Source organism: Lathamus discolor, chromosome 1, assembly GCF_037157495.1.
Source record: "Lathamus discolor isolate bLatDis1 chromosome 1, bLatDis1.hap1, whole genome shotgun sequence".
NCBI classification, from domain to species: domain Eukaryota; kingdom Metazoa; phylum Chordata; class Aves; order Psittaciformes; family Psittacidae; genus Lathamus; species Lathamus discolor.
In genome coordinates, this window is record NC_088884.1 from 104832519 (window position 1) to 104860372 (window position 27854).

The 27854-nt window shown below is 44.4% G+C and overlaps 3 protein-coding genes across 8 annotated transcripts in view; 1 reads left to right on the plus strand and 2 right to left on the minus strand.

The window, feature by feature from the left end:
• The window catches only part of LOC136006344 (AF4/FMR2 family member 1-like), a 60547-nt gene extending 45919 nt beyond the window's left edge, over positions 1-14628 (minus strand). The window contains 1 exon segment of the mRNA XM_065664372.1: positions 14432-14628. Coding sequence (XP_065520444.1) covers positions 14432-14448 — 17 coding nt within the window. The 5' untranslated portion in view covers positions 14449-14628.
• Positions 14538-16556, plus strand: LOC136006358 (phospholipase DDHD1-like). Its single transcript, XM_065664375.1, is given in 3 exon segments — positions 14538-14870; positions 15214-15478; positions 15481-16556. Coding segments are annotated over 3 exon segments (1674 nt in total).
• A 7067-nt stretch (positions 16557-23623) lies between these two features.
• PTPN13 (protein tyrosine phosphatase non-receptor type 13) overlaps positions 23624-27854 on the minus strand; it is a 123955-nt gene continuing 119724 nt past the window's right edge. For all 6 annotated transcript variants that reach the window (XM_065689048.1, XM_065689040.1, XM_065689035.1 and 3 more), the window contains 4 exons: positions 27215-27552; positions 26461-26676; positions 25323-25385; positions 23624-24449 (listed from right to left, as the gene is read on the minus strand). In XM_065689048.1, coding sequence (XP_065545120.1) covers positions 24369-24449; positions 25323-25385; positions 26461-26676; positions 27215-27552 — 698 coding nt within the window. In that variant the 3' untranslated portion in view covers positions 23624-24368. The remainder of the gene's footprint in view (positions 24450-25322; positions 25386-26460; positions 26677-27214; positions 27553-27854) is intronic.

A 27854-nucleotide genomic window follows, 5' to 3' on the forward strand; every position in this document is an offset into this window, starting at 1 on the left:
GAAAATTCAGTGTGAGCACACCCATCAAGAAATCCACCTTGACACCTTCTGCTCCCTACCAGGATTACAGCACCCAGCACAACTCTCACTGCTCTGGAACGAACTGCTGTGCAGGATTATCCCCTCCCACAATGCTTCTTCCTCTTGATTATCTACATGCCACTCATAATAAATACAACTGTGCACTTCTCCCAATTGTATAAGTGAGCCTGAGACACATAAATAAATTTAACTCGAGTGTTAGCTTACAAACTCCAGCTCAGGAAAATTATGTGGCTGAAGTAAATTGGGTGGAAGAGTGCCAGAACTCAAATTTTGTTAAGCCAGGCTGAATCCTCTAGCACCTTGCACTTCAGTGCAACGCTTCAGCTATTATCTCTATGCCAAATCTTTCTGTTACAGCTCTAAGTTAGTCTATGAGCACAGGAACAAGGTAACTACTACACGGTAAGCAGCAAGCCTTTTAGAGCAGGGTTAGTCTTTTGCTGCATGCATGTGCGTGCAAAACTGCCCAGCACAGCTAGATGTCTACAGCAGAAACACAAAGGCCATGACTGTGGTATCTTATCAATTCACCCACCACTAGCAAAACATCACTGTTTCTTAACACTGATAAGGCATACTTGAACAGACAGAAGTGGTTATCAGCTGCTGCCCAATCAGTCTAAAGGCTTTCTCAGCCAAGTGCTGCATGAAATCTCCCACTGTACCCATATGCCTCTGAATTCCTCCTCTCAGTGGCAGAAATCCAGCACCTTGGATGAGCTCTTCCAGGTCTGCCTGGGAAAATATGTAGGCTAAAACCTACATTCTACCCTCTACAAAACCTATCGTACATGGTCGTTTGCTTTTGGTCTTGAAATGCCTATTTTGTTTTTTGTTTTGTTCTGTAAAATGAATTTATTGTTAATACGTTTAAAGGCTGCAAGAGAACTGTGCATTCGCATTCGCAACCTACAAAAAATGGAATGTAAAAATTAAGTCAGCTTTCTATTTCTTTAAAATAGGCTCTAAAAGAATGCCTTTAACTGGCAAATCTTGGAGATGTGCGATATTAGCTAAAAAGGCCATTCAAACTAGTTCTGCTAGAGAAAGACCTATTTTAATTATTGTTTTCACACAAATACAAAATTGGATTCACACACAGAATTCCATCTTACTAACTGTAGAAAAGGAAACTATGATTGCTTAGACCTACTGCTTCTTCACACCAACTATCCCAACATTTTATTCCTGACCTAGCATAGAAGTACTCAACAAAACGAGAAAGTTAAATCATGGATTCAGGTCTTACAGTCTATTTTTCTACTTCAGTTCTTTGGCTATACTGACTAAATGTTTACTGCAGGTGCAAGATGTCAAATGCAATAAATTTTCTACTTTAAGACTATATTAAAATTATTCAAGCAGATGTGCCTTTTGTTCACTGATTTTATAGAACTGGCTTCCTAAATGCTGTTAAAACCCCACCACTATTTTTCCCTGCTACCCCAAAGAAGAATTTTCGCAAGATACATAGTTAGTGAAAAAGAAACCAAAATGTTTAGTGAGCAGCTGCTTCATGTGTCTGCATTTTAAATCTCACGTAATACTCCTCCTCACATAGCTAACATCCCTTGCACATCCAGCCAAGTGACTATGCCACTAGTTTTCCCCAGGAGCCTGACTTTCTCCATGCTCTGGCAAGCAGCTCTTAAATCCATCAGTGGCATTGCCCTGTGGTCCACAAGTGCCACATCACACTTACGCCTACATGCTGCATCACGTCATTCCACACGCAGTTCAGCTTCAGCACCATTTCTCCATGGAGAGCCCCTGCAACTTCCCCACACCATGTCATTCAAGTGGATCACCAGTTTCAGCACTGCCTTGCTTTGCTGACACACAAATACATGCATATACACCTCAACTTATCTTTTATCAGTTCTCCTCTTAAGGCAACACAGCCACCCATACCATTGTAGCACATGTAAGCCTATTCCTTAAACACTTCCAAAAAAGCCCAGTGTTTTTCAAAGGCCTGATTTCGCCCAGCCCTTCCCCCAACGCTGTCAGACAGTTTGCAAGGCTGGCATAGCAGTGACACTGCTGCAGAGCCCAGAAGCCTTTCACCTTGTATTTCCTGCACAGTCAGAAGTGTCCTCCTTTCTACCCACTGCTACCATCCCATCTGCAGGCAAACATGTACTCCTGAAGTCCTACAGCTTCATGCAAATCAAGCCCAGTGTAAAAAGGAATGTAATATCAGCCTTCACATCTCTTCCTTTCATCACCGCAGACCTGAAGTTGTTTAAACTACACATCAAATGCTATCAGTGGTTTAATTTGCTGTGAACCATAACAAATGCAAAACCGACAAATACAGGTGCATTAAACTGTTTCAAAAATAAGGATAGGTGCAATTGTGCCTTCTGAATCTTTAACTCCCTGCAATCTACTGAGCACATCAGCAAATCTGTAATATTTGTTTGTGAAACATAATCTGTGCTTAAAATCCTTCCCCAAACAACTGGCTAAATCAGAAACAATGCGCTATGAACAGAAAAAGAACAGTACTGTAACTAATTCAAGATTAAGAAAAATTGAAGTAATATTAAAGATTGTTTCGTACTTTCATAGGAATTAGCAGCAAACAAATCATGCATGAATGAAAAGGTTCTTTGGAGTTTTCCACTTACATAACAGCATGTACTGAGTAACAGGTTGGACAAGTCTTATCTGTATAGCAAGGACTAAGTAGGAACAGAAAAAGATTAGCAATGTTTGCAGATCTGTTTATACACCGAAAAGTACTTAAAAATCCTTCCTGTACCCTCTGGCAGACTATAATTATTCCAGAAGTATTTCCCAATTTTTCCATCAAAGCACACAAGTGCCTGCTAATTTTCCTATGGTTTGTAACAGTTGTTCAGTTTTATTAGAGGCACACATGTCCTGTATCTGAGTGGTGTTTCAAACTGCATTCAAATCATCAGCCTGATGTCTATATAACAAAGCATCTCATTGTCATTCAAAAGGACTTGGAAAGCATTCAAACATGCAAGAGCAATAATCCATGACAGGACGCATTAGGCAGGTACTGATGCACGCCTAATCCTCACTGCAAAGCATATGCTGCTCCAAAATACACTCTGAAGCAGCTTATCTTCCCTTTTTCCTGCTTTTTAAAAATATTTACATGCAGTTCATTCTATACAAGCTATTACTTTTAGCGACTACAAGAAGCTACTCCCTTAAAATAATAATTTAAAAAGCTGCAAATACTTTTAACTTTCAATTCTGAACATATTTATTCAACATCTGTTTCCAATTAAAATAAAAACCAAAACAGTAAACCAAAACACTGCCCTTGCATCACCTGAGCCTCTATTTGAAAAGCAAACATCTCTTTGTATTGGAAGACAGATGAGAAATAGCAAACTGCTTGGCTTTACCATCCTCAGCAACACTTGCATGCGGTCAGTGGGAACATTACTGGCTCAGATCTAAAGCAACAGCTAGCTCTGCTTCCCACAGGACAACAGCGTGGGTTTGACAGCACAAAGACCCATGGCAAACACTGGAAATCTCTCCAACTTGCTTGATGTGGGCATGGCACTTGCTCTGCATCTGTGTGCACCAGAGTCCAACAGGCACATGGGATGTCCCAAAATACGTAGAGAAAGGCTTGAGCAACAGACGGCCTTCTGCAAGCAGATAAAGCCAGGTGTCCTTCCTTGTTCTTAGGCAGCATGGGGAAACCATGCAGCAAACTGGGAAATGGAGTGCTGGTGGAAACCAGTAAGGCCACTCTCAAAACACTTGCCTCACCTTCCTGAGCGGCATGTGCCCTTGGACCAGTACTCCCTAATAACCATACTCTGTTCTGGAAAGCACACAGCTGTACACCAAGTCAACTAACTGCTAGCTCAGTACAGAGCTAGTATTTTTTTACTTGCTGTTGCCTACCCTAGGTGAGATATCTGAAAGACGGATACAGCTTCTGCAAGGATTTGTGTCTTGAAAGGCTTGCAGCAATACCAAAACATGATAACGCAAATGTGCCTCGAAGCACTTCTCCTTGGCTGCTTAAAAACACGAGGTAATTTCTCTGAACCACATCACATTATAAAAGCCATGATTTCTACAGGAAGGCAGAGGGATAATGAAGTTTCTAGCTGAAATGGCAAACTCTTACATACAGGAGTTAATCTGCCAGTAATCAGGCAGTGTGCTGATTAATACTTTTCCTGGGTTGCCTAAGGACAGTGCATGCATGAGTATCTCGCCGCTATTAATTAATCATTCTTTGTGCATTTATCCCGGTAGAATTTACATGTCCTACACACTGAATACCCTGAATGAGGCAATTTCTACCTCCAAAAGCACTTACTATTGTCAGTTTAGTTGCCCTGCTTAGCCTGATGATCAGACTGACAATAAATCATCGCTCTTAGCAGCTGAAGAGTTCAGTGTCTTTCATTCAATATTCTTTCCTCCCCACTGTCCCCCCTGCAAGTACAGTAATCATGTGCTCAATAATCTTTTACAGCACTGCAATTAAGAGATTGTGCTAGTAGGTTTTATATTTCTATCCAGTTTCACATTTCCATTCCAAAGCATTTCATTAAACAATTGAGCAACAAATGTAATGCAACCACAAGTCTCACGAGTTGATGTCTGTCAGGCAGAACCCCTGTGAAGCAGTTCGGGAAGGGCAGGCAGTGCTCATGGGTCAACAGGAATACCCTCCTCTCATCTGGGATCCCAAAATCAGGGAGAGGACAGGTAGCAGCTTCAGTCAATAAATATACCACCAAGAAAAGGAGGATAATGAAGTATGTTTGATGCTTTTGAGGGTGGTTCCTCTCATCCCCCCATTTTACAGTTTACTATTAGGTTTTGGGTCCATCTTCCCCTCCTTATTTTCCTGCAGTATAGCTCTGCTGCTCTAAGTCCTTGCGCTGTTCCTGATGTATTTTAAGCCCATAAGAACCAGAGGTTATTGGTGAAAGAGCCCCTCTTTGACACCTGCACGGTTCCAGCCCCTGGCAATGGTCAGCACCAGCAGAGCCCTTGCAAAGACTGTGGCAAATGAGGAAGATGCTCTTCCTCAGACCTTGGCAGGAAGTGCATGGAGTGAAATGGCATTGCTCCTGCAAATGGAAATTAGAAAGGAAGCCCTACTTCAGTCATCAAAAATATACCTGTCTCAGCCATGAGAACATATCGTCTCATCAGAGCAACTTTTCCTTCCTTCTTCAAGGAGCAAAACGTGACAGCCAAACTGGTAAAGACCTACCAGTCAACGTACTTGTTAATTACATTGTAGCTTTTCTATTTAATTGGCTTCCGCATTCCCTAGAATTCTGTTTCCAGTTTTAATCTTCTAGGCGATTGGTCTCTTTCCAAGACTGTTCTCAACCGGCTGTCCTTTTGTATGGGGAAACTATCACTCTCGAAGGAAGTTACATCTGCCAGACAGTAATGGTGGCGATTTCATGCCAAGCTTGAGACCAAGGCTGGAAAATTACACCAAAGTGCTGCAGGAATAACAGGCACATGCAGCATTTTGTCCGCTCAGCAGTGACTCAGGACATCTTCCAGGGATACACCACCTTCTCTGATAAAATCCATCAGATCTTCTGCCCTTATGAGTACGTTCAAGGTAACATCCAATGGCCCTTTGAGTCCTTGCCCTCAGTGCCACAGCGGCAACATAAGGTTTGAAAGAATGAATCAGGTCTGCCCATCCCTGGGGTTCCTCATCCCCTGCCCTCCTACACATGCTCCCAATGACAGGCATTGCCCTCAGCACAAGGCAGTAGGGCTGCGCTTCCCTCCACGAGGGACCAAGCAGACACATGCCCTACTGTAACCATTGCATCCAACTTCTGGAGGAAATTTTACATTCTTATATGTAGACTGCTTTGTTTTCCCTCACCCCTGACTCTGTCGAGAGCTACAACCAGTGTCAAGCAGGGTAAGACTCTCAAATAACCTGCTTCCAACCAGGCAGTTTCCTGTGTAACCACAGGGACATGCTTCCTCTGGATTGCTTCATTTCTCTCATTGTCCCAGAGATTCATTAATGAAGCATACACAAACACAATGAGTAACTACTCCAACATCAACTAACACCCCAAATAACCCCAAGTAACATCCAGCCAAGTCATCTGTAGAAAGCTAGCTACTTTCAAGAAAATGCAAGCTGACCATCTGGGGATTTGGAGTAACATTTTTTTAACCACAGGATGGCTAAATCTCCCTAAAATCTAGCACACACTAACACGTTCTGTATCTTCTCCATCTTACCCAGTTACTCACTTGTCACAATTACTAATCATGCAACCACAAAAGAGTAGGTTTTTTTGCACAGCAAACGTGTTTTCTGTAAGTATTTCTGGAAGCCACTTGAAAAAATGGAAGAAAAGAACAGAGAGAGTCACTAATGTCTTCATTTTCCTATTCCACCTTTTACCCATGCCCAGAAGAATTCATAGAATCCTTCTGGGCCTGCATATTCTGTCTCAGCTGCACATTTTTTCACTTCACAGCCCTACTTAGAAATATGATGCTTGTAGCAATACAAACAACAGAGAAAGAACAAAGGAAATGGCAAGGTTAATATCCCCCTCCCCATCCCTTTTTTTCTGTCATGCACACATGTAAGAGTCATTGCTCAGTTTCAAGCTGTGAATCAGGAAACCATTTTGAGCACCTGCTTACAACACATGCTAAAGCCATCCTCTGTGTAAATGGTCCAGGTCAGGAACTTATTTTGAGCACAAGCTCGAGCACAGTTCTTTCACAGGAACACTTTCTTGAATTGGACTTGAAAGCTTAAAGCTAATGGAAACTAGAAAACAAGATACTGAACTAAATTCCTCCTTTCACTAAAGTACTTCATTGCCTAGTAATACAGAGTTTAACCCTCTCAAAAGATGGGGAAGGAACACATCAGCTGAAACCGAGTGTGCATACTGAGGGCTACAATCTGGTCCTGAATGAGATCAATGGAGAACTGGCGCCTTGCCTCTCGCTACCGTCTCATCTTCCAGCACAACCTTGGCAGGGCTGAACTCACACAGACCATTTCAACCCTCCTCTAGTTTCCTACTTTCCATTGAGACTCCACTGAGTGTCAGCAGGATCGAAGATCTGTATCTAGTCAGTGCCTGCACCTCACCTGCACTCCATCTTACTTGCGCTTACCAAAACAAAGAGAAGAAGAAGGGCCTGATAGTTCAAGGATCTTCTGAAAAAACTGCATGACTTAAAGACCTTTTAAATACATCATATTAAATCCAGTGACTGCTAATGGTTTTCCAGCCCTCACACTCTGGTTCTTGTGTGTTCAGGCACTTCTCTAGGGTAAAGACAGACATATTGAACAAAGAAAAACTAATCATCATTTGCTTGGCAGATTACTGTACATAAACAGTGTTTAATGTTGTTACACTCAAGTAAACTTAGCTTCTATCAATATCACCTGTACATTTCCATCATTAGGCTCAGAGGGAGGAGGATGGCTTGTTTTCAAGGAAGCAATTTTTTTAAGGGGAAGCCACTAACTTGATATTTAATCAATGTCCAAAGGAACAGGGAAATAAAGAAGTAATTTTCCATGTATTTCCCCGGTCCGTAAGTTGCCTATATTTCACCTGCCCCATGCATGACACCCCTCACTCACCATATGAACAGGTAGAAAGCAATGGACTTCAGGGAAAAAATAAAAGAAAAGCTGATACAGAAATCCATCAAAAGAAAAGCAAAAGTTGGGGCTGGGTCACAGAAAGACAAGAGCTTGCTTCACAAAACCTTCTTTTATATGGCATTTCTACCAGACTTTTTCACGGGGGGAGTATTTTTGAATATTTGTACTTTTAAGGTGTTCTTTTGCTATAGCATAAAAAAAAAAAAAAAAGGACTTTTTCTCACCCCCCCTACTGTTTTGGCTAGCACAAATGATTAGTGCCAAATCAGAAAGCTAAAGGAATAAGTATTGCTAAGGAAGCCAAGTGGAAAGGCAGTGAATGCAAGACTCTTGACTAAGACTCTGTGTTCCATACAAGTACAGCACAGGTACCAAGCTGGTTCTTAGGGTAAGGACTCAAACAACTGAATTTGCCCACAGCACAAATCAAGGTTCAGTCCAAAGGACAGAATGTCAACTAAAAGCTCATTAGAAAGCTCTGTATTTAAATATTTCTCAGACACAGAGCATCTTAACAGTTGAAAATAATGAGCTTTCAAAAATGAATGTGCACAAACCATACGCACAGGCACAGGAAGACACAATGAGGTATGAAGTCTGGTGGTCCAGAAGAGCTCGTTAGCCAACACAGCTTACATCCACCACCCCATGCCCATTACCATGCCAGTAAAAGCTGCCTTATTCACCTGTCTCATGGAGTTTATACTAACCTTTGGCCAACACAGTTATCTCACGTCTGCAGTATATTTGTTGCCTGTACTTTTAGCTATGCCAGCAAGACTTTTCACAGTAAAGAAGGAATTAAAGCTGTAGTGACAGACACAGGAACGGGGTCCTCTCAGTACTGGCAACACTAAGGCAGTCTTTAACAAAACCCATGCAAACCTTCCTGCTCTGCAGCATGGCCAGCCCATGCTGTCTTACCGTTAGCACACGTTATTTTAGCAAAGGTATGACGGAACAGACCCCTAGACTGACAGCCTCTTCTCAGCAGAACCACAGGCTTACTGGCACCAGGAAAACAACTTTTACTAAAACAGCTTGCTCTGTCGAGGGCTGTGCAGACAGGGAAAAGAGAAGAGCTTCACCAAAGCACTTCTGAACTGCCAGCACGTTCCCAGTCTTCAAATAGGAGGATTTTTCCAAAACAGCCAGCTGGGTGGAGAGGATTCTTGAGAAACAGCTGCAGACCAGTTGTGAGAGCGAGCTTCTGAGCTGTGCTTGCAAAGATGAATTATCTGGATAGAATCTTCCTAAGCAAAATCTAACAAGCTGCAAAAGCACAGGAATACTGAAAGCAATCTCTTACCACATGTCAGCAACACTCTACAGACGTAAACATCCCTTTACTGCTACACATTTGAGTAATTCATTTCAACTTCAGATGCTAGCAGATACCCGTATTTCAAACTGTAATGCCCACAGCTCAGGGAAGAGGCACATACCTCACACACACACACCAGCTGCTAAACATTACTGTGCCATGAAGGAGCTGTTCATACACTGATGAATACATCATTTGCTGCTTATAGATTAGGGTATATGCTATTCCAAGCAAAAAATGTATAGAATAAAAACACTACCATAGGCTTGTGAGCTTGTTCTCGTTTCTTTTCAAAAAGGGTTCCTGCTGTACTCTTCCCGTTTAGGGTCTGGTGAACTGGGGTTAAGGGCACTTTTATTATTTGCTGTTCTTTGCTGCTTGGTGGTGGTGGGGTTTGCTGGCTCCCTCCTCCACCCCCTTTATTTCCCCAAGTACAAAAATTAAACCCGTATTTTTTACCTTTCTGAGAATAAGTTTTACTGTCTTCTCTGAGGTTAAACACTAACCATTTGCTTGTTGAACCTTCCCTAAAAGTTAAAGCAGAGGCATAAGGGACAGCATTGCAAAAACAACGCTAAAGGAAAAAATTTGGTCACTGCTACAATAAACACTCAATACAACTAAGAACAACAACAGTACACACTAAGCAATACCTACGTCTAAACTAATCCAGAAGACAAACACCATCATGAAGCATATGGCATCCGAGATGGTTGCCTACTCAAATCTGCCCAGACACCCCAGCTTGACAATGCCAAAAACAGTATTAACGTGGCACCTCCTCATGTGCATTTCTGTACCCACACAGCTGCTTTTTTCTCCCTGACTGCCACCTCTCCTTTCCCCTGCGAGAACAAGGCAGCAAAAGAAAGGCACTTTAAAACCTGTGCATCAACAATTTCTGCACCTCAGCAGCATACAAGAGTGGTGGACTAGCTCTGCATAAAGCAGTCATCGTAGCCAAGAGGAAAGATGAGCAGGAAGGATTCTGCCTCTCACTGCTTTCCACAGCAGCTTGATTCTGTACAAATCTAGAATGCAGCTTCTCTCCCCCACATTGCCTGCAAATAGGCAACTGTGGAAAATCTGCTCATAGCACAGGCAGCAGCTCTTGTCTGTTTCCCATAAAAGCATTCTGCTGCAGCAACGCAGCTCTCTCTTAACCCACCTCTCATAACAACACATTTTGGCATGATATCTGCCCCAGCCAGTTGCTCCTACCCAGCCAGCACTACATGGGTCTTCTTGTTTTTATCACGGACACAGAAGAACCGCAGCAGCCAAAACTGCAACACATAGCATAACCAGTACTATTTTCACTACATCACTAGGGAAAAGAAATCTCCATGCTGCGTTCAAGCCTGAACAGGATGAGTACTTTCCCCTTTTTTACTTTTCTGAGGCTCAGTTATCTCTCTATTAAAGTAACCATTTCCTCACGCGGCTTCAAAGCTGGGCAGTAAACCAGCCTCTGCACTCCTGACCATGCTGTGCCTGAGTCAGGCTTTAGGAGACACACTGCACTCGGTGAACTCCACTTCACTGTAGACCATCTCATGAACGCCATCGTAGCACGCCTATGTATTATACTGAGGCAGCTTTTCTATTCTAAGGGCAATTAAAAGCTTCATGCTGTCATTCACTATAACTGGGCTCAGAAAGATGGTGCTGAGAATTTATGCCATTCATTACAAGCTTGTTTTGTGCCATTTGTGCTGCATCTTCACATAAGAAGCAATGAGAAGATGCCTCTCTCTACAGTACAGATTCAGACCCTGGAAAATTATGTGATCTAAGAAAACATTCTCTTCTATACTAGCTCAGCTATACCATGACAGTAGCATTTTAAAGTTTTCAAGGGCCTATTACAACTTGGAACCCCACTGAAGAAACAAAACAAACCCAACCCCAACAAACCTACTCGAAAAATCCACTTCCCTGTGAGCATTTCTTCTGCAGGGGGGAGCTTCGGCTGCAGGCTTGTCCCAAGGCAACAGACTCCAGGCTCAGAAAGTCCAGGCAATAAGGAACTGTGACCTAAACATCCCCAGCAGCCCACAAAACATGCCGTGGATCAGCTAGGCATTTTGCTCTGGAGAAAACTGGGCTGTGTTTCTACAAGCAGGGCTGGTAGCAGAGTACGAACAAAACTGACAGGTGTTCACAGGATGTTTTAGTTTTCAGTAGACAGATGAACTCCATCCAACAAGACGCTGTTTCAGACCTTCCTTCACCTTCAGCAGCTGACGGCAATACAGCATCACCAATCTGCCTCTATCAACAGGACTTGCAAAACAGATTAGTTATGAACATGGTTTTAGACCTGCTCTGGAAAGCTGTGAAAAGGCATGGAATGAAATCAAGCTGCATCATTCATCATAGCTTCTCGGGGAAAAGCCTCAGCATTACTCCCTTTAGAAGAAACTGTTTTGCTGCATTTACAGCATTTTAAATGTGGATAGGGCCATATTTTATTTCTGCACAGCACCACCTTCTTTTTTTCTACCAAAATGAACAGCACAGCCTCTTTTCAAGACTCTTCTGGGTTTAGCTGCAAAGACTTGGCTTTAGGGGTGGGAACAGAGGGCTTTCCAGACTGCTGCCCATCATTTCCCCTTCCCTGCAGGGCTGACTCGAGAGAAGAGAGCAGGTACGCCAGTACAACACACACATTTCATAGTGCTCTTACTGTGCTACTGGATGTGCCTACGTACCAAGAGTAGGAAATTGCATGCATTCTGCATACCTGCAATCATACTAATCATGGCCACTTTGAAAGCCCAGTTATGAGACAACTGGAAATTCTTCGCATCCATAACAACAAAATACTTATCCAACAATTTTCAGTAACTGTAACTGACAGGGTGTGCAGATAATTTAATTCATCTGAAGATCCACAGTTTGCAACTGCTGCAGCAGAGCACACACTGAAATGAAGAAGGAAGTAGAAGGAAGCAGAAGAGAGATGGGCACATTAGCACATCAGTTTCTCAGTCATGACTATTACAGTCTTCAAAATGCTGAAGAGTAGCAACAGCCATGTTTTCTCACCTTCTTTTCCTTGCCGTTCCACCCTTCAGAGCAGTAAAATCCAAATACACGAGGTGAGCTGCTCAACACCACAGCACTGAAGCTGAAGGATTCAGGATATAACACAGGATTTTCCTGTTTCCAAACAAGCGTCATCCCCAATGTCACATCTCTTTCACAAGCTGAGACATACAGCATGTGAGAAATAACAAACCCAAGCAGATGGAGGAGTGCCCAAAAGCCTCGCACAGAGCAATACCCACTACAGTGCTCTGTATCATACCACCTCATCAGTTAATTTACTGAGCTTGCAGAAAGTGTATTCTTTACAAAGGAGAAATGAACACAGAAACTTTCACCCACAGTTTTCGTCAGCTACCTAGCAGAGTAAACCCTCCAACGCATTTTGCCAAATGGATTCTGGAGACATGCGACCTCTCAGTCCCATACACTATAATTCCCATTATTTATTGTGAGTATTTGTTCAGCCTTCACTGTTGAATACAAGCTTCTACACACCCACAAAGCTGAAATCTCTTGCAATGAGATGGATACCCCTCCTGACCTCTGCCACCAAAACCACAGAAATACAAGCACCAGGCTTTCTGTCAAATGCAGCCTTTCTCCTGCAAGAGTTAATTTCTGCTGCTGTGTTCACTCCTACTCACTCTTAAATGCCTTAAAATGAGCAATAATCAGAGCCTTTACCACTGATCTTCAAGCATACAGAGGCCTCCTTCTTATTCTCTATGCTGAAATGCTCTGACGCAGTTTTCAGCTTGAGCAGCATCCTCACAAATGAAAAGCCGATGCACATGATGGAAGAGAAGGGAGGCTACAGAATGGCAGGTGCGCATCTTGCCTCCATGCCTGCCTCAAACAGCAGCCATGGGGCATGCTCCTTTTGACTAGCGCACAGGACTCAGACCTTGCTCCTTCTTCCTCACGGTCACTTTGAGCCACTCACTGTTCAGGACTTCATTCTCTGCCCCATTCGCCTTACAGGTCTGGGATGCGGTGCCCTGACCCCAGTGCCAGACTTGCCCTTTCTCAGCCAGTTTGCTAAGCCTGGGGGTACTGCTAGGCCCTGCTCCCATGTGCCCTCCTGCCACCCAAGAAAATGGCTCTGTGACCTCCAAGACACCGAGCGTGTCCCTAGCCTTGGAGCCAAGCCAAGCTTCACAGCCTGCCAGCAGCACTAAGATTTGTGCTGCGGCCTCTCTTAGCATGCAGCCTATTACAGCAACGTGCTGATACGGTAGGCCAGTAAATCATGCGAGTAAGTGATCATACAAAGGAAAGGGAAAGGATGCTGCAAAATTAAACCTTTGCCACTTGAAGTGCTCCCAGTCTCCCCACATGCAGAGAGAGCAGGTAGTCAGAGCTAGAGAAGAGCTCAGCTGTTAAGGAAGCAGTCCATCTTGCCACCCTTCTTCCCCAAACCTCAGGGCTCTGTCCTCTTGCAGTCTGCAATTCAAAGCCAGCTCTTGGCTTCAAACCTGCAGAAAAGCACCACTGTGAAAACACACTGCGGAGCGCCAAACTTCTGGGCAGGATCTACCGCCAGTTTTAATTACTTGTACTTATTCCTCGCCTGGAGCACAGGGGAGCAGGCTGGGAGGGGGCTAAAGAGCAACGAGAGGAGTTTCTCCCTTTGGCATTACTCAAACGCTCCTTAAAGCATCCTAAAAGCTAAAAGGCATTTATCGGGTACCTCAAACAGCACCGCTTCATCAAATGCCGTGACTTCAGAAAAGCTGCCTCCCCCATGCTGAGGGTGAAATTTACTTTAGACAGGATGCCCCCCGGGCCCCAGCAGGCAGAACACAGTCACCCGAAAAGGATTTAACCGCCACTGCTGCATTCGCTTCAGTTCTACTCCCTGACAGCAACTACACCGGACCCTTCTTTTTCGTACTCTTCCCTGCAACCATTTCCCACCTATCCAGCAGACCTGCACACAGGCGCACGCAACCTCCCATTCACACTGCCAGCCCTCCAACCCGATCAAACATAAACCATTTACCACCTCTTCAAACACTGCTGCGGGCAGCCACAGAAACCTGCTTAGGCTGGGCTGGCTACAGGAGAAAACAACCAAAACAGAAACGGACACGTCCGCAACGGAGGAGAAAATCCGTTTCCAAGTGTTGTTAACTTGCTGGGGAGAGGTTTGACAGCGAGAATTACGACTTGGAGTTTCCAGCCAGAAGAACCTTTATGCTGAGCTGAGGCAGCGGCACTTCAGCGAGCCAAACGCATCAACGGAATCCAGCCAGGACGCCTCTCCACACACACTGCACCAACAGCAAACTCTGCCCGGCAAGGAGTGAAGGCATCATTACCACACCAGCAGCGACACAAGCTCTTTAACGCCGCACCTCGAGTGGGCAGCCATCGCCAAGTTTAAAGCCCCAAGTGTCTTCTCTCCATGATTTCTTTCCCCAGCTATCCAGGCTCTACCCGGCTGCCAACGCCTTCTCGTCCATGCGGCGGTGCCGCACCGCCCTCCTCCCGGCGCCCGTCAGCGTGCGGCTCCAAGCCGCCACCACACCGCTGGCTCCGCGGCGCCCCGAGCCCGGGCTGCCTCACGCTCATTTTGACAGACATCCGGGCACCCGCGCCCTCCTCCGGCGCCAGGCATGCCCGGCCGGCAACGAGAATGATGCGGGCATCGGCACTTTCAGCTGGGAGGGGGGAACTGACGTGGGGGACCTGACCACACAGCCCCCTGTGAAAAACCAACATCTGGCTCGCAGCGTGCGAACATCAGCCGCGGCCCGCTGCTCTTTTAGTCCTCTGCCGCTTTATGGGGAGCGGGTCTGGCAGCAGCTCACTGCCCCCACAAGGACCCGCACTGTGGTGTGCCCACCAGCCTTTTTAGCAACGCTGTCATGGTACGACCCAACCTCCTAAGTCGGGCAGGTAGTTCTGTCAGCGTAGCAGAGCGGGGCGATTGGAGAGGAGCGGGAGGGCGCTGGCGCCGCAACCAATCAGCGGAGCGGCCCCGGCCGCGCACGGGTCTCCTCAGCCTGGCCGCTGGCTGCCGGCGCTCTGTCGGGGCCGGGAATACCGCTAGGAGCGGCGGCTCCCTCTCTGCCGCATCCCTCCCAGCGGCTGGGGCGTGCGCGTATGGGTGTGCAACGTTTGCGTGCTTTTGTAGAGGAAAAGAGGCTCGCATCGCTGTCAGCGTTTTCCACAGCAAGCACAGAACGCACGTGGCTACGCAGATGCAGCGAATGGACAGCTGAGGCTGCTGCTAAAGTTGCAAGTGCCCTGGAAGCCCTTCATCGGTTACGACTCGCTGCGGATCGAGCTGGCCTACTGCGTCCTTGGACCCGAGCCGCGGGAGAGCGAAACGGCGTCAGTGGAGCCAGTGTCCAAGAGGAGTGGGCTCTTTGAGTTGGATGTAGCCAACGCGGAACCAATCACATCCCTGTGATGCATGGACAGTGGTTTATTGATGGCACATGGGAACCTCTGGAAGAGGAGAAAAATAACTTAATAGAACAGTCGCACCTCAACTGCTTCAAAGGCCAGCAGCTGCAGGAGAGCTTTGATACAGAAGAACAGGCAAAACCTGTTGACAGGAAGGAAGCTAGTCATAGTCTCAAGGTGAATTGCAACCATGTGGACTGGCACAGTGTGGATGGAATGTATCTTTACAGTGATGTACCAACATCGAAAATTGCAAGAACTGTTACACAAAACCTGGGGCTTTCCAAAGCTTTAAGTAGTGGGACAAGGCTAGATAGAGGCTATGTAGAAGAAGCTACATTAGAAGACAAGCCACCATAAATTAGTCACATTGTGTTTGTTGTGCATGGTATTGGGCAGAAAGTGGACCAAGGAAGGATCATCAAAAATACAGCTATGATGCCAGATGCTGTAAGAAAAACAGAAGAAAAGTATTTTTCTGATCTTTCAACGCTTGCTGTATTTCTTCCAGTTGAATGGAGATCAAAACTTACCCTCGGTGAAGATACTGTGGACTCCATTACTCACAATAAAGTACAAGGCTTAAGGAATATGCTGAGCAGCAGTGCAATGGATATCATGTATTACACCAGTCCTTGTTACAAAGATGAACTAGTGAAAGGGTTGCAGCAAGAGCTGAACCAGCTATACACACTCGTCTGTGCCCGGAATCCAGAGTTTAAGGAGAAAGGAGGGGAAGTCTCAATTGTGTCCCACTCGCTGGGCGGTGTCATCACCTACCACATCATGACTGGCTGGAACCCAGTCAGGTTTTATGAACACTTGGTGCAGAAGGAAGAGGAGGAGCTTCAAGACCGCTGGATGAGCTATGAAGAGCAACGTTTACTTGAAGAACTTCACATAACTAAAAACTGGCTGAAAGAGCTAAGAGAGAGATTACATGGGTTAAAGGCATCCACCATATCAGAACCACCTGTCTTAAAAATTAAGGTAGAGAATTTCTTCTGTATGGGATCTCTATTAGCAAAGTCTCTGGCATTGCGTGGCACAGAATCACAGAATAGTTAGGGTTGGAAAGGACCTCAAGATCATCAAGTTCCAACCCCCCTGCCATGGGCAGGGACATCTCACTAAACCATGTCACCCAAGGCTTTATCCAACCTGCCCTTGGACACCAGCAGGGATGGAGCATTCACAACCTCCCTGGGCAACCCATTCCAGTGCCTCACCACCCTGACAGGAAAGAATTTCCTCCTTATATCCAATCTAAACTTCCCCTGTTTAAGTTTTAACCCGTTACCCCCTGTCCTGCCACTACAGTCCCTGACGAAGAGTCCCTCCCCAGCATCCCTATAGGCCCCCTTCAGGTACTGGAAGGCTGCTATGAGGTCTCCACGCAGCCTTCTCTTCTCCAGGCTGAACAGCCCCAACTTTCTCAGCCTATCTTCATACGGAAGGTGCTCCAGTCTCCTGATCAACCTTGTGGCCCTCCTCTGGACTTGTTCCAGCAGTTCCATGTCCTTTTTATGTTGAGGACACCAGAACTGCACACAATACTCCAGGCGAGGTCTCACGAGAGCAGAGTAGAGGGGCAGGATCACCTCCTTGGACCTGCTGGTCATGCTCCTTTTGATGCAGCCCAGGATACGGTTGGCTTTCTGGGCTGTGAGTGCACACTGAAGCCGGCTCATGTTTATTTTCTCATCGACCAGCACCCCCATGTCCTTCTCCGCAGGGCCGCTCTGAATCTCTTCTCTGCCCAGCCTGTAGCTGTGCCTGGGATTGCTCCAACCCAGGTGTAGGACCTTGCATTTGGCATGGTTAAACTTCATAAGGCTGGCATCAGCCCACCTCACAAGTGTGTTGAGGTCCCTCTGTGTGGCACTTCTTCCCTCCAGTGTATCAACTGAACCACACAGCTTGGTGTCATTGGCAAACTTGCTGAGGGCACACTCAATCCCACCGTCCAGGTCAGCGACGAAGATGTTGCAAGAGACCGGTCCCAACATCGATCCCTGAGGGACACCACTCGTTACTGGTCTCCAGCTGGACATTGAGTCATTGACTACAACTCTTTGTGTGTGGCCATCCAGCCAGTTCTTTATCCACCAAGTGGTCCATCCATCTAATTGATGTCTCTTCAATTTAGAGACAAGGATGCTGTGTGGGACAGTTGAACACTTTGCACAAGTCCAGGTAGATGACATCAACTGCTCTGCCCCTGTCCATCAGTTCCATAGCCCCATCATAGAAGGCCACCAAATTGGTCAGGCAGGATTTCCCCTTAGTGAAGCCATGCTGGCTGTTACCAAGCACCTTGTTGTTTTTCATGTGCCTTAGCATGCCTTCCAGGAGAATGTGCTCCAACATTTTGCCAGGCACAGAGATGAGGTTGACTGGTCTGTAATACCTTGGATCATCCATTTTCCCCTTCTTGAAAATGGGAGTTATATTTCCCTTTTTCCAGTCCTCAGGAACTTCACCTGACTGCCATGATTTTTCAAATACGATGGCCAGTGGATTAGCAACTTCATTTGCCAGCTCCTTCAGGACCCACGGATGGATTGCATCAGGTCCCATGGACTTGTGCACGTTCAGGTTCTTAAGATGGTCTCGAACCAGATCCTCTCCTACAGTGGGCCTAGGGTCATCATTTTCACAGTCCTTTCACGTCTGCTTTCCAAGACTTGGGTGGTATGGTCAGAGCATTTACCAGTGAAGACTGAGGCAAAGGAGTCATTAAGAACCAAAGCCTTCTCCAAATCCAGGGTAGCCAGGTCTCAGAAGCCATAGCTTCTGGAGAGGGCCCACATTGTCCGTAGTCTGTCTTTCATTTGCTATGTACCTACAGAATCCCTTTCTGTTATCCTTAACTTCCCTAGCCAAGTTTAATTCTAACTGGGCATTAGCTTTCCTAACCTGGACCCCAGCTTCCCAGACAACATCCCTGTACTCTACCCAGGCCGCCTGTCCTTGCTTCCATTTTTTATAAGCCTCTTTTTTCCTTTGAATTTTCCTCAGCAGCTCCTTATCCATCCAAGGACGTCTCCTGGCCCTCCTGCTGCACTTCCTTCTAGTTGGGATGCAGCACTCCTGAGCTTGTAGTAGGTGATCCTTGAATATCAACCAATAGTCTTAGGCTCCCCTGCCCTCTGGGGCTATGTCCCATGGAACCTTACTAAGCAGGTTCCCTAAGAGGCCAAAGTCTGCTCTCTTGACGTCCAGGGCAGTGAGCTTGCTGCAGGTTCTTCTCACTGTCCTGAGGATCTCCAAATTGACGATCTCATGATCGCTCTGTGATAAACACATAAATGTACTGGCTTTCGCAAATCATAGGTGTGATTATGTGGATACAACTGTATGAGTTTACAGTAACAGAAGCAAAGCTCGTTAAAGACACAAGATTAGACAACAAGTTAAAAAAGGCCAGAACTTTTGAGCAAAACGGAGTCGCATAGCAAAAGAATTTGTAAAGGTAAAAGAGCGAGCGGGGGACTGATGTAAGAAAAGCTAGTGCCTGGATAACATAGAGCACTTTTTAGCTTAGGTTGTAGAAAGAGAACAATGTTTATGTTGTAGGTCTGTGGGATGTAGTGGCCTCACTAAACATGAGTTAGTTGTTTCACACTAGTCTTCTAAATTATCTTTAGCTTTAAATAACAATGTTCGTGTTGTAAGTCTGTGGTGAGATAACAGGATTTAGTGCCCCACTAAACATGAATGAGTTATTTCACAGCACCCTTCTATTTATCAGTTAGTTTAAGAAGAGCTTCCGAAACAACTGATAGCTTGGGATACTCCTTGTCTGCCCATCCTGCAATAAATTTGGCAGGAAGGTCACACTGTTTTAAATCTTTGCTAGTTATCAGAATAATTACAGATATAGCTGGTTTCAGTTAGTTGTGTGATTACTGGGGCATCCAACTGTGCCAAAGGTGAAAAGTACACTGTGAGGAAAACTGCTTACTTCATCTTTAAGACCCCTACTCGTAAGAGCAGGGCTGCTTACTTCATCCTCAAGACCCCTGCCCACAATCACTGGAGAGCAGTGCGCAGACGCTAAGAAGAGGGGACTTATAATAAGTTTCTGCAGCTAGTTGTAATATTCCCTGCCTATATGTGGGAATTATGAATATGTATGTGACTAATGCAACAGTGAAAGTATACAAACCTGTAACAAATACTAATCATTTGCCCCTCTGGCTATGGCTTTTGCTTTATTGACTTTGTCCCTCAATAAAACCTTGTTATCTCATTTAGAGGAGTGAGTTCGTATTTCACAGCTACAACCAAGGCTGCCCTGAAGCATCACATTTAAAAGGAGCCCTTCCCTGTTAGCGAGCACGAGGTCAAGCATGGCACCTCTCCCTGTCAACTCCTCTATTACTTGCAGAAGGAAGTTGTCTTCCACACAATCGAGGAACCTCCTGGATTGCTCGTGCCAGTATGTACTGTCCCTCCCAACATATATCACTATGGTTGGAGTCCCCCATGAGAACAAGGGCTTGCAAGCAAGAGACTGTTCCTATCTGGTTTTTTTTTTTTTTTTTTTTTTTTGTTTGGTTGTTTGTTTGGTTGGGTTTTTTTGTTTGTTTATTTTTGTTACTAGCTCCCTGCTTTCTGGATTACTGCCCTCCTTCCTTTCTGTATGCCCTGTGAGGGACGCCTGCGGCCTCTGAGCAGTCTGGGTCTGCAGCAAGCTGTGCAGCTCCCTCGCAGCTTCCCTGACATCTTTTAGCTACTCAGAGCGTCCCGCAGCTCGGCCCCTGCTACAGGAGGGCCTCCACCAGAGCATACCCCCGCCTTACGAGACCAGTGCAGGCACGCCGAGCTCTGCGCTGCAGCCTCCCCTCTCATCGGCTCTGTCTGGTGCCGACGCTGCCACCCCCGGGGCAGCCAAAGCACAGCCCCCGCACCGGTCCCTGGCCCTGAGGCGAGAGCTCGCCCCCCGTGACGGGTTTTCCCCGCTCAGGCGGGGCCGTCCCTCCTGGCCCCGCCCCCTGTGAGGCGCTGCTCGCCTCAGCGGAGCTGCCGGCTCCCTGGCAAGGTCTTGCGAGGGCTCGAGGCTCCCCAGGCGCCTCTCGCCGCTCAGAACTGAGGCTCCTGGAGGCGGGGTTTCTCCTCGCTCCGGGGTTGAAGGCGCCTCCCTGGAGCTGCTCACCTCGCAAGCGCCTAAGACAAAGGAGCCATCTATAGAGACAGCGGTAGGGCAAGCCATGTATCCTTTTACGCATTATCGCAGTGGAGCTGTCCTTGAGGACCCTGTGGAAATACCTGGTATGGCTTTAAAGGGAGCTGGGAAGCAAACTTAGTCCATGCAAAGTTCCTTGTTAGTGAACACATGTCTGATTCCGTGATCATTTGTTTCATGATTACACTTTGTTTGGGAGCCTGGCTATTATACTGAAGTAACAGTCAGAGCCCTACCAGAGAAAAGAAAATACTATGGAGGTTAGCACAGTAGAAAGAAGACAAAACCCATTTCCTGGGACCCACTTGAGGAGATTGGCAATTAAGTCTGTGCCCAGCCCAATGATTTATCCTCCAGATCACTTTCTCTTAGCCAGCTTTCCAGCACCCCTTCCCTAACATCTCTAGAAACAAAGCTCCTTACAGAGCTCACTTGACTGACTGACACCAAGCAGCAGAAATAAAACACAAGTGATGCTCAGATTCAGGTCTGAATGCCAGCTGCAGAAGGTGTTCTTCTGCCTTCCCTTCCACTGCCCAGATTGTATAGTCAGCGTACTAAGAAAGCACACCATTCAAGGAGATAGCGTATCAGTATTTTTTCTTCTAATTTCTTCAGAGGGTATAAACATTTTAGGTAGTCTAGTTCTGTGGAGAAAAAGATAAGTATTGGTGGATATTTCCAAGCACAGATCCATAGAAACTGAGCTTAAACAATCACACTGCATAAGCATGTCCATTTTCTTGTAATCAGTTTTGAGCTGTGGGGTCTGTTTCAACCAAACTGACCACATCACTTGTCACAGATGGCAAGTTTCACCTGCTCAGCAGAAAAAAGCCACCCTCCCAGTGTCCTCAACAAGTGTTAGACTAGGGAGGACTCCATCTTTATTAGCTATCCCATTATTCAAGGTTGAGACAAAAAAACAAAGAAATTCAGACCACTTCTCAGAAGAGGCCAATACCACCTTTCCCCATACATGGCATGACTTCTCAGGAACCTGAATGCTTCCCATTGAGGCCCATCTGGTTTAACATAAAGTCAGGGTATTATTATTAACGTAAGGTCAGGAATTTGGCCAAGAAAACTTCAATGTAGGAATTCCATATTATTCCTGCATGACATTGTTTTCAGCTATATACCAGTGGTACTGGCAGGATGATTTCAGATGGAAGGAGCTGGAGCAAACAGATTGAAGGTGGATGTAGAAGGGCTACATTTATCCTTGTTCATACAAGGATGCTTTTCCTCCACAAGTTTCTTAAGAAGAGTTAGAATAGTTAATAAGTGAGTAGGGATAGCTGGGTTTTCCGACTGGACTTCTGGGACTGGGGTCCAATACAATACCTCATACATTAAAATGTATTACCAATACAATATAATACATCATCAGACAAATAGGTCTGTCTATTCACTAATCACATGCTCCCCTTCCAAGGGTAATTATGGGAGAAACTGAAAAGACTGAGAGGTGGGGAAAGGGGAGGATGTTCGTTTTTCAGAGGATGGGGAGATTAGGTCAAGTTAATTATCCTCTGCTTTTCTGTTTGCCCATCATTAAAAGGCAATTGAGTATAAAATACCATACCAGAGATTGTCATATACGAGAGGACAATCCTGGAATCTTGGCATGATGATCTGTTTCCGATAAGCTGTATTCTGATACAAATTGTTTGTACTGTACCAAAGTGGGCTTCATGTAGCAAACTATAAAAAAAAAAAAAATCAGTTTCTGTTTCTGCATTGTTTGGCATGTATCTGAAAATATCTAACTGAAGAATTCAACTGCTTTAACCTTGCTGTCTAGTTACCATAACTGTTTTTTTGTTCCTAAATACCAGACATACCCAAATCCTCTGAACTCACTATTACTACTATAATAGCAGCACCATAACAACTAGCTGTGTTTACTCACTTTGCCTGTTGGCAACTTCTGTTGAGTATCTTCTGACTTCATTTTAAAGCTCCTTCATACAGATGTCCTGTCAACATGGCTAGTCAATTTGCCTTTGCTTCTGTCTATACAGAATTAGCTTTCTTTCCTCAAACTATACTGCTCTGAAAAAATGCACAATTTTTTAACTGTGCTGGCATGCTGGAAGGAATAAAACCCACAGTATTACTAAGGCAAATGAAAAAGGCTCTTTTCCTTTTTTTGAAATCATGTATTGTTAGCTACAATACCATTAAACAAGTAAGATGGTGACGATTTCAGCTTTGGGAAACCACACCACTTTGGGCTACTGTTTTGAACAGTGAAAACCTTGGATAATCACAGGCCTCTGAACTTATTTCCACCACTGCAATGCAGAACGCTGTCAAATTGGTACTCTTATACCCTCCTTGACAGCACAAGTCACAAGCTGCAGTTCTGGTAAGGACTGCAGTGACAGGAATACTGCTGAAAACCATTAATGGTCCCCTGCGCTGGCTGATAGCAGTCACTCATTATCAAAGGTTCCCATAAAGCATAAATGAGGATTTCCTTTGAAAACAGCTTTGAGTTTTTACAATATCACAAAAACACTGAGTTACTTCAAACCTGATATCCTACCTCCCACCTCAAAATTGGTTGCTTTAAGCAGAGTAGATGACACTGTTGTCAGATCACTGCCATAGCATCCAGGTGCAAACACATCCCAAAAAATGTGATACAGGTGTCAATGCCCAGGTATGCTGAGAAACAAGGAGGGAAGGAAAATATTCTCTTTCAGCATAGCATGGAAACTGTCCAGGAAGGAACCTGCAGTTCTGAAGGCTTTTTCAAATGGACACTGAAGAACAGAAAGACACTGAAAAACAGAACACTGAAAATTTAAAGCATGCACAGCCCTTTTGTTGCAAATTTCTTAAGGGCAGCAACCACAATGGAGGATAAGGATGACCTGTAAGACCAAGAAAAATCAGTCACAAGGACACAAAAATACCCAGACCCACTCATCAATATACTTTAGGTGCATTTTTTATTTACAGAGAGAAGATGCCTAATCAGTTATAAGGTTAGACACCTGATAATTCAGCTTTTTCTGTAAAAGTGTATAAATATATACATGAAACTCTATGAAGTAAACATTATTAACTGTGATACAGTAAACATTCACTACTATCATGCTAACAGGTATCTCAAACCTTAAATGCAGATTTCAAGATACCCTCTATAAAATAGCTGTAACTATATTAAAAGGGCAAAAAATCTGCCATAAACAAGCTTTTTAAAGAGAGTACTAAAATGTCTTTGTAATAATGTTTGCCAGGAGAAAAATACTGCTTCATCCCTCCCTCACCGCATAAGAAACAAATACCCCAAAACAGTTGCAAAACTGCAGGAAGCATTACAAGATTACTTTTTTTCTTCTTCTTTACTTTTTTTTTAATTAAAATAATTTTTATTTAATTATTTTACTACATATTAAGGAAGCTGCAAAAAAATACAGCTTTATTAAATATTATTTACTGTTATACAAAAATCTCACATACGTGTCCATGCGAGTGAAGACATTAGTGGTACCATATGAGCTATCCCTTTTCCTTATAGCTATATACCTTATTTGGAATGATGGAGAGACTTTACAGAAAAGACATTTGACAGCAACTGAAGAAAGGGACTGGAAAACTATTGGCAGAACGCGTGAGAGCCTCTAGACCTCACTGCTTTCTTATTTTAAAAGTACTTCTGCTTCAGTATTATTTCATTTGTCTCTCTGTTGTTCTTCCTGTTGGAGATGATTCAGGACATAAAGAACAACTTGATAGCAGAAAATGTACTGATCCTGTAAGGGAAAGGAAAGCACAGACCATGCGAAAAATGCTTGCATCACCAAAGCAATTCACTCTCACCTGCACAGCACTCAATTTCAATAGTAATTCTACAGATTAATAAAAAAAAAACCAAACAACCCAGAAAACAAACCACAGAGTGGAGAAATATGCAACCTCAACTTAAAATAAAGGCAAGCACTCCCCTGCCACTAAAGGTGTATTTTATATGTGACATTCATCCTTCTTTCATACTCAAATTACCTCAAGCAGAGTTAAGTACTTTACATAAGTAGGAATGAAAACATCAAGTGAATTTCAAGAGGCCTTGCACTAATGCCAACTAATACAGAACTCTGACAGTGCAACTTATCTTAATCTCAGCAGTACCGGCATGGGGAGTAATACCTGTTTTGGGATGTGATATGGGGCCCATAATTTTGTGGTTTCATTTCTTTTTTCTTTTTTCCTTGTGGTTGCTTGTTTTTTAAACTATGATTTGACAATTCCTTCGTGTTCAAAGAGAAAGTGCAGATTTTAACAAGACCTTGTGATGTCCATGTCCAAGGTAAAGTTAATTAGCTCTAGATCTAGATTATTCCTAAACCATTAATTTAACTTCTGTTTGAAAATCTCCCCAGAGGGGATTTCAGGACATTTTTTAATTAAACACAGATGAAAACAGCAGAGCATGTTAAAAATTGCCTGTGTTTATAACTGTTAAATACATACTGCTACTTACTGGTACGCATCTGATATAATTCTCGCAACACAAATGTTACACTATAAGGCACAAAGACAGCCATTGTGTGTATCGCAAAGTTTCCTGGCACATCAGAGTTAGAATTCCACTGTTTTTATCTTATAGTTGGGGAAGCCAGACTCACCTCTGTCTGAACCATCCCATGCCTCTGCAGACGCATTGTGCGCACCAGGTCCGAGATGTCAAACTACCAAAACAAACCACAAGTTAGAACATTTTTAAAAATAAGACTTAGATGCATATAAAGGAAATATTCCCAGCATCAAACCAAGGAATCCAACTAGGTGCATTAAACATTTAGTAGTGAAACAAGTAACAATTTACTATAGCCTACAAATGTCTGGTAGATAACCAGTATGTTGTCTCTAGGCAATATGTATGTGGCCCTCCTACATCAGATACCTTCCTTCTCTTGTTTTCTTTCTCTCTGCTTACTCTTACTGGTAGCTGAGTGTGCAGAAGATAGAGCCCTTCAGTCCAGCCTAAGAAAACACTATTTCCCCAGGTTTATAAAGTTATAAGACAGTCTTTGGGTTCTTAGACACCCCACTAAGCTAAGCATGACAAAGCTTATCTTCTCTACAAATGCACCAGGACACTGAAGAACACAAACATAAGGAAGCTAGCACCCTCCTGTGGATCACACTAAAATGCATATCCCTGGTTGTGCTGGAAAAGTTAATTTACATACCCTCATCTCCAGCTGAGATGTCTGTACATTGAGTTTTTGATTCAGTTGTTTGGTTGGTTTCTAGCTGCCCTCCAACAGTTCATGGATCTCTGACCAACTGAGTGCTGCAACTCTCAGCTCTAGCACCATTTAACATGATACTTCCACTGAGTACATCCAGCCAGGCAAGGCAGGCATTTTAGCTTTTCCTTCAATTGCCCAGGTCATCATGGCAACACACTGTAGTTCCCAAGCCATACACCAGAAGTCTGCCATGGCAGGAGATGTTCTTGCAACATAAACTCTGATATCTCAAGTGGCACCTACCAATGTTGGATTGCTGAGTTGTCAAACAAGACCAACAAGAGGATTCCCTGAGCCAAGAACCAGCAGAAGTCTGAGTACCCCACCCCCTGGATCACCAACAAAGAAGCATTTCACAAGTACTGCTCTTCTGCATCCTGATTTAAGTTCCATTAAGATATGCTACTCTGAAAAGCTTAGCATATTTTTTAAACAATTGGACAGATCCAATGGAACATATTTCCTGCAAGTTAAAAGCACAGTTTAGCCCATTCTCTTGGGTACTCACATCGAGGTCTCTGCTGATTAACCCTAGAACAACATCTATACAAATAAGAGTCCCCGACCGTCCAATGCCTGCACTGCAGTGAGTTATGATAGGTCCTGATTTGTGGACATGACGCATGTAGGAGATGAAAGTAAGCAGGTCATCTGGTTGAGAAGGGGTGTCATGGTCAGGCCAGGCAATGAAGTTCAGATGGGAAATGTGCCGTACTTCACCTGTCTAAGGTTTAAAAAAAACAACAAAATGTAACACATGGGAAGAATGAAAACCCAAAAGGTAAGTTCTCAAAGGAAACAGTCTCAGAAGAGAGGTCTTTGCCTAATGAAGGTGTTCTGTAGTTCCATAAAACAAGAGAAACAATGAGCTAAACTGAAAATAACTAGCAAATAATTAAATAGTATAAGGAACGCTGGGCAGACTGAGATGATCACACAAAGGAATGAACCAGCCAGATTGAACTATCAGTGAATTTCATATCCCTGTAAATGTTTATGTGGCCAAAGGCACCTAAGAAGCCAACATTTAGAGTCTTATTAGCATAATGAAATGATCTCCTGGTCCAGCTGCCTTCTGTAAAGGTCACAGAATAGCACAAGCTGCAATGAGGAAATGTTGACTAGTAATGATCACTGGACAAAAAGGAGAAGCCCCAAGTTACCTCTTGATTAGACACTGCAACTGAAAACAGGCAAGCCAGAAGTATGAGGATAAAAATGCCAACACTCAAAAAAAAATCTGAGCATGTAGATTCACTTACCTGAATCTCTTCTAGCTCCAGCACTCTAATGATGAAGCCCTTGAGCTGCTGGAGTCTTACAAGAGCAAGCCGTAGTCTATCATTTATCATGGTGGTTTTATTGAGTACATCTGGCCAGTAACGCTGGCATTTTATCTTTTCTCCTTCAACCTCCTGAGTCATCATGGCAATCACAGTACAGTTTTGCTCCCAAACCATCTGCCAGAAATCTGCTACAGTCGTGGGGAGAGGTCCTTGACATGCAATGTAAACAAATTCTTCATTCCCCACTGGCATGCGAATGAAGCTGGCGTTGATGTATCCACCTTCAATCCCAAGGGGCACTCTAGTGGTATCATCTGCAATTCCCACACAACAAAAATGTTCCTTGGTGTTATGCATGCACATAATTAGACTTTCAAACAATAGAGATGCTGAGCCTTACGCACTCATATAGTACTTATCTCCACAGATGCTTCCAAATCTTATTAAAAAGATTAAAAATCACTACAAGACTTGCTTTAGGGTACTCCTCTTTGAGTAAAGAAAAAAGTAGCTAGGGGAGAAATCTAGATCAGGAGACAAGCAGGATATCCGATTCAAATTGCAGCACCTCTGAAACTGAGGCTGAATACTTCTCATTCAGAACATTTGTCAGTTC